Genomic DNA, 7,248 nt, shown 5'->3' with positions numbered 1-7,248 from the left:
GGATTTACGTTCTAAAAATGACGGAATGCTAGAAAATTACCTTTAATGGGGCGTTTGATTGATTGATTTATTTATTTATTTTGATATTTGGCTGGATTTAAGCTAAATTCATGGCCAAATCTAATTAATAGTATGCTACCACACCCTTAGAGTTTGTGACCCAAACTTTGTTGGGCTTGGATCTAAAAATTCACGGTGTAAGCAACCAAAATTATAGAAAATAATTATAGGGGATTTGGATGAATCAGTGGCTGATGAGGAGCTGGAGGGCGTGTTGAGGAGTTGTTTGAATTGGCCGATATCAGAGGAAGGGAGGAGATTTGTGGAGAATTTGGTGTGGTTGATAGGCACAAGTGTAGAGGATTTGGATGAATTAGTGGTCAATGCAGGGATGAGGATTAGTGGGTTTAAAATGGATTACTTGGAGGTGAAGTTGGTGGAGGATCTTGACGGTGGGGAAATGCGGTTTCATGAGAATCCATATTTGAGAAATGATGATTTTAGACGTGTGAGGATTATACCATTTGAAACCTTTGTGGTTTGGAGAGTAGACAAGAAAGCAAGGTGTGGATTGAGTAGCTAGCTTGTGTGGTATGATGAGTTCCAACCATGGGTAGCATAGGCCACCAAACACTTTTAGGTGATAGTATGTAGGAGGCTTCTTGCATAGAAGTTCGTAAGGAGCAAGCTATTTGGTAATTTTGGATGAAATATGAGGTAGACGGTGGCTTCAAGCCAAAATTTGAGAGGAAGGGATGCATCATGCAATAAGGTCTGGGTGGTTTTAATCAAGTGACGGTGTTTGCGTTCTGTCACTCTATTTTGTTGGGGTGCATATGGGCAAGAGAATTGGTGGATTATACTTTGTTGATGAAAGGATTGTTTGAGATTAAAGTTATATTTACCGTCGTTATCATATCAAAAAGTTTTAATGGTTGTATTAAATTGATTCTTGAGCATTTGCAGGAATTGCAAACATATTTGGGGGAGTTCGGATTTATGCTTGAGAGGATATACCCAACAAAATTTAGAGTACTCATCAATGAAACTCACATAATAACAAAAACCTTGATTTGATAATATTGAAGATGGACCTCATACATCTGAGTGTATAAGCTGTAAAGATAAGTACATATTTGAGGAGCTAGATGGAAAAGGTTGCCTATGACTCTTGCTACATTTGCAACTATTACATAAAGGAAAATGATAATTGATGCTAGGTGTTGGTTGCTACTTAGATAGATGGTGTAGAGTGTCTGGATATCTTCAAGCCTTTTGTGCCACAATATAGATGTTTGTATGGAGGTAGACAAAACTTGATGAGCAACGAAAATAGATGGATAGTCTTGTGAAGTATGAATAGAGTATAACCCCTTGGAGCTATGGCCACAAAGTAGGATTTGGTGGGTCTGCAGATCAAAGATAAGAAAACCAAATTTATCAAAAAGAATAGCAACATTGTTATCTGCAATGATTTTATGAACATATAATAGATTGTGGAAAGGGATTGTGCATGCCATCTGGAAGGAAGGCATAGAGAGCGAGTTGGTGTAGGAATGATTCCATCACCTGCGTGTTTCACCTTATGTGTTAGTCGTTTCCCACTAGAACCTGTCCAGCGGCTGGTGTAGCTAGTTGAAGTTGGTTGAGGTCTGTCGTGAAACGAGTTGTAGATCCAGAATCAAGAACCCATGATGATTCAACTTGAAAAACCTTATTAGTGGGTGTATATTCAAGATTCGATCGGTGTCAGCAATGTGTAGCCGAGTGGCCAAATTTATTGCATATTTGGCACACTATTGAAGAGCGGTTGATGTGTGGCCTGATGGAGTTAGATGGCTGATTTCTTCCACGACCACAGGATCAGGTACTTTCGCGTCCCCAATAGGCATTTATTGTGAGCCCCACTTTTTGTTGATCCGTAGCTTGATTAATTTCCTCGCTGCACAATAAAGCATAGAAGTCATCGAGCTTCATAGGTTGTAGTTGCGTATAGCCGTCTTGAATGCTTGATGGTTGGACGGTAATTCGTTTAAAGTGTAGAGGATGATATCCGCTCTATCTATATGTCCTCCTGCAGCGTATATATTATCCGCCAACATTTTGATAGTGGAGAGGTACTGACTCATGGATTGGGCATTCATGGAAAGATTATGAAAGCTCGTTTTTCAACTGGATTAGTTTTGATCTATTTATCAGTTGAAGATGTTTGGCTAAGGTATTCCAAACTTCAACAGTGGTGGCTAGATGAAGCACATAAGACAAAATTGCAAAGAAATGATTGAGAACAAGGTTGCGGTCAAGTTTTCATCAATTAAGATCGAGTTTGAATATTGAGGGTTTGGTGTTGGGCTATCTTCAATGGAAGAAATAAATTTAGGTGGACATGGGGTGCTTCCTTGTAAGAATCTAAGGAAGCCATTAGTTGGAAAGGTCTTAAGTACTTGTGCTCTCCATATACGGTAGTTTTCAGCTGAAAGGGGATTTGATTGAATTTTGCCAGGTTATTTAGTAGGAATTTTAGTGCAAGAGGGATAGCATTAGTGGGCATTGTTTCCATTAAGAAGAGGTGGACATTTAGGGCAGTTTAGAGAGTTGAGGTTGGAGAACATAAAAGAATATAAGGATTCTTACTTCTGTAGAGTTTCTAAATCGGTGATCCTTGTTGCCGGCTCCAATCGAAGCGACCCTATTGTTCCCGGCGCCTACTAGGTGCGATCGTCTGTAGCGGTTTTTGAAGAAGCTCGAATGACCTTGGGCGGCAGCTCTGATACCATGAAACGGGCAGCAGAACAGGGAAATGACAGCTAATAATTTTTTATACCATAACAGAGAATAGTAGAGGATAGGCATATATGTAGTGTTGAATATTCCATTAGCTGTACATAGCTTATTACCTAATTACCCCAAAGTAGTTATAAGAAATGTGCACTTCACCTTATTCTTTTCAGGTTATGTAATGAAGCCTGTCTTGGTGTATTTTGGTTGTGATGTGACCCAAATTTTGTTGGGCTTGGATCTAAAATTCACGGTTTGAGCAACCAAAATTATAGAAAAAAATTTTAGGGGATTTGTGGTGATAGCAGAGGGATTGAGCCGATGTGAACCCTTATGCTTTTAGGATTGATTTAGTTAAAAGCTTTTCTTACACTAGTGGATGTATAATATTTCCACTAGGGTTTTGCATTTGTGAAGAGAGTCAACTGACTAACCCTGTTGCTCCACTTTTTAATCTTCTTCAAAAGTAGTGAATTTTCTTATCCTCTACCTGTGAGTTTTCCCTCCTTGAACTTTTCATGTAAAACTATGTTTTTCTCTTTGCTTCTTTTACTGTTTATTGCATTAATTACTTAACATTTTATCTTTATTTCTCACCCAAAATTTTTCAATTCTATTCTCCTTTTCTTTGATTGCAATTGTTCGTTACTACTAGTAAAAAAGAGAGAGTAATATTCACTCTCTGGCGTATTGCATCATACTTCCATATTTCATATATTTCTAATTTTTGGCTTACATAAAAAAAAATTACAAATTTTGCGTCCTTGTTTTGGATGATTTATTTTCATTTTTAAAGCTCTACTTCAAACTTGCAAAAAACCTTGTTGTAAATGGAAATATGGTAGTATCTTTTAATCCAAGGCTTTGACTTGTCAAGAAAGAAGCTTTTACCAATTTTTTTATTGCAGCGTTTGTGCAAAGTTTAGCTTTGCCAGTCATTCTATAAGTGGTTATTGCATATTGATCGGCACATACATGACTAATCTGCAACTTCTTTCTGATAAATTTTCTATATCAAATACATGAAGAATACCTAAACAGAAAAATATGAAGCTCCTTGGATCAAAATCATTAAAGCTCACATATGTTATGCTGACTTGGTTGTTTCTTTAGCAACATTTGGTTTCTCACTGTTGTCATCAATTTTTTATAATTATGCTTTGTCTTAAATGTTCTTACAATTTTTAAAATCTTGAATTTTAGTAAAACTATTGTCGTAAATATTCTTACAATTTTTAAAATCTTGAATTTTAGTAAAATTCAGCAATGTCCCTTTTTCTTTCATGATTTTATTGATTTAGTGGCTTTGTTTTTGTATAGTAATTTTAATTACCTTCAGATTTGTACCATCCCGTTGGACACTGCAAAAGTCAGGCTTCAGCTACAAAGGACAGCTATCTCAGGAGATTCGGTAGCTCTACCGAAATATAGGGGAATGTTAGGGACGGTAGCGACAATTGCCAGGGAAGAAGGCCTACAATCACTCTGGAAGGGTATTGTTCCCGGCCTTCATCGTCAGTGCCTTTTTGGGGGGCTCAGGATTGGCTTATATGAGCCGGTAATTTGGAATTCCTTACAGAGATAGACATAATAATAGAATTTATGTCCTCATTGTATTCTATTTCCTCATTGCAGGTCAAAAACTTTTACGTTGGTGAAAATTTTGTTGGAGACGTCCCTCTTTCTAAAAAAATCCTTGCTGGTCTTACAACTGGTTTGTATTTCCAAGGATAAAAAAAAATGAAATTTTGCACATTTTCTTTGTAGGAAACCCTAAATGCATGTTATTGATGAACTAAGACCGTTTCGTGACTATACTTTACTTTTGTTGGTATCAACCCAGTTTAGTGTGCTTTTCATTCTTAAAATGCAATATGAATTTTCTGTTTCGAAATCAGGTGCTTTGGCGATTACAATAGCAAATCCAACGGATCTGGTTAAAGTAAGACTTCAAGCTGAAGGGAAACTTCCACCTGGTGTGCCAAGACGTTATTCGGGAGCACTTAATGCTTATTCTACAATAATAAAACAGGTGAGAGTTATAAATGTGGCAATTTGCATTTCTCCAATACTTATATTAATAAAATTTTATAAAATCTAATACTAGGAAGGACTAGGGGCTCTATGGACTGGTGTTGGTCCAAATGTTGCTCGAAACGCTATTATAAATGCTGCTGAGTTGGCCAGTTATGATCAAGTGAAGCAGGTAACATATTGACATTAAATCACATTATGAGGTGCTTGATAAGTTTTACACATTTGTTGGTATTATGAGTGATTTTAATCATTTTTTCTTGTTTTTCTTCCCCAGACAATTTTGAAAATCCCAGGATTTACGGATAATGTTGTTACCCACCTCTTATCTGGATTGGGGGCTGGCTTCTTTGCTGTCTGTATTGGCTCTCCTGTGGATGTGGTATACTTTTTTTTTAAAGTTTTTTTCCATCACTGACTGTTTTATCTTTCTAGAATCTTGATATAATAAACATGTACTTTGCTCTAGTTGAATGAAGTTCAGTTTTTTTTTTAAGTTTCCTTCAAATTGGGCATCAAATTTTTTATTATGTTCTCTCACAGGTGAAGTCCAGAATGATGGGAGATTCCAGCTACAAAAGCACTGTTGATTGTTTTGTAAAAACACTGAGAAATGATGTAAGTTGGGACATCTTATATTTGAGAGTTTTTATGAACCGTGGTGGAAAATTTTTAGATACTTTTTGACTTATTATATCAATTTCATTATCACATCATCTTCAGTGTTGAGATTCACATTTTAAAAGTGGAAATAAAAATTGAGTTACTAATATATTAGTAATTATTCTAATTCACTTTTTTTTGGGTTGTGATGTGGGTCCATCAACTAGCATTGTAGGCTCATCTTGGACCACCGGGTTCCTTCTCTTAATTAGAAGTGTTAAAGTGATACTTCTATTGTGATCATCTGTTCCGTGCAATTTATAGGTCCAGTTAATTTTAGCACTTCAAGTATGGAGGTGGACGTGTTCTGCCTGCCCAACATTTAATTATTTTTTTGGTTAAAAATTGTTTTGAGTATTTTTAAAAACAAGTAAACCTGTTATATCATACCATGCATGCTTTCTTTTAAATCAAAACATAAACAAAACGTGTTTTGGCTATTTGATTAAAGTATGATTATTTTTAAAAACACTCAAAACCATTAAAAGTTATTTTTGAGTGTTTTCAAAATTTTGTTTTTAAAAACAAAATAAAAATATGTAAATAACACACTAATCAAACATATTTTAAAAAAATGAAATAAAAAGATAAAAAATAAAATTGATCTCAAACATGCCCTTAGTATCATTAATACTTTGTTTTATAGATGTTGGTTTTGCATGACATGCCTTTTAGGGCCTCAGTTGGCTAGAAAACAACTTGTGATTATCTTTTATGTTTTAACATAATTTGAATTGTAAATTTTTTTTTATTTAAGGTCAATGTCTTCGGTCATAGTTGAATGTAAATTCCTTCCCATGATTTCATTTTGATCCAAAATCATGAACAAAGCTACTTGTTTGGGTTAATGAATGAATAACTCAATGACGGATATGTTGATCTATGACTCTTTTAATATGTTGCTATGACTTATTTCTCCTCACCGCATCGTACACTTTTTTGGTTAGGATCTGTATATAGACGGTCAAATAATTTGTTGTGATGCGAACGAGTTTTTATTTCCATCTTGGTGGAATGTGTCATGGTTATTTGAATTGATTGGGTAACCTTGGAATTTTCCAATCTTGTTGGATAATCTCTTGAAGTTGCTTCTGGAGCTTAGATTGGGCAAAATAATCAAGCACATTTTTTATTCGATCACTTTTATTTTTTTGTTTTGGATGAGATTAGGCTTGCCTTAGGGGGTGGGACAAATTTCACAGTTGAGCTTCTCAAATAGACTTTATCATGTTCAACCCATTCTCACTAAGGACATTTGTCAGTCTAGATTGTGCAAATTGATGAATTGGGACAAATCTTTACCCAAGCTTAGATGAAAATTAGAGCTAACCAAACTAACTGACTTAGCTTGGCCTGTTGCTTTCTCTAATCATGAATTTCTGTTATCCTTATTAAGACGTGAAACTTTTACCTTAATTTGCATTGGATAGTGTTGACCTCATTTTTAGTGAGGTCTTACCTTAATTTGGCATTGGATAGTTGAAAAATATGCCGACATATAAATATTAAGTGGTTGATGTCCACTTGTAAGCTTAAACTTTTTTATTGAAGATTGTTCATCGTAGAACTTCAAACCACTTCTTGACTTATTTTTGTGAAGAACTCACATGAGTGGGTCCAAGCACTCAACATCTAGTTGCAAGGGCTAAGGATCAACATGTAGAGGGCCCGAAAATGAGTTCCTATAGGATCAAACGGCCTTAGGTGAACCCTTTGTGACTCGATTACTCGTGAACGCCGCAATTCATGCACTTACTGCACCACACACGACTT

At 35.7% G+C, this 7,248-nt stretch overlaps 1 protein-coding gene across 2 annotated transcripts in view; it reads left to right on the top strand.

Moving 5' to 3' along the window:
* The window catches only part of LOC110038804 (mitochondrial uncoupling protein 1), a 10,462-nt gene that overhangs the window by 2,220 nt on the left and 994 nt on the right, over window positions 1-7,248 (top strand). Inside the window, exons 2-7 of one of the 2 annotated variants that reach the window (XM_020743711.1) lie at window positions 4,099-4,336; window positions 4,414-4,492; window positions 4,677-4,810; window positions 4,886-4,984; window positions 5,090-5,194; window positions 5,356-5,430. In XM_020743711.1, the coding sequence (XP_020599370.1) occupies window positions 4,099-4,336; window positions 4,414-4,492; window positions 4,677-4,810; window positions 4,886-4,984; window positions 5,090-5,194; window positions 5,356-5,430 (730 nt within the window). The remainder of the gene's footprint in view (window positions 1-4,098; window positions 4,337-4,413; window positions 4,493-4,676; window positions 4,811-4,885; window positions 4,985-5,089; window positions 5,195-5,355; window positions 5,431-7,248) is intronic. The other variant, XM_020743719.1, reaches the window with a different exon arrangement.

The sequence above is a fragment of the Phalaenopsis equestris genome, unplaced genomic scaffold (genome assembly GCF_001263595.1).
Source record: "Phalaenopsis equestris unplaced genomic scaffold, ASM126359v1 Scaffold000002, whole genome shotgun sequence".
Lineage (NCBI taxonomy): Eukaryota > Viridiplantae > Streptophyta > Magnoliopsida > Asparagales > Orchidaceae > Phalaenopsis > Phalaenopsis equestris.
Note: the sequence above shows the minus strand (reverse complement) of the source record. Positions and strands in the feature narration are given on the sequence as shown.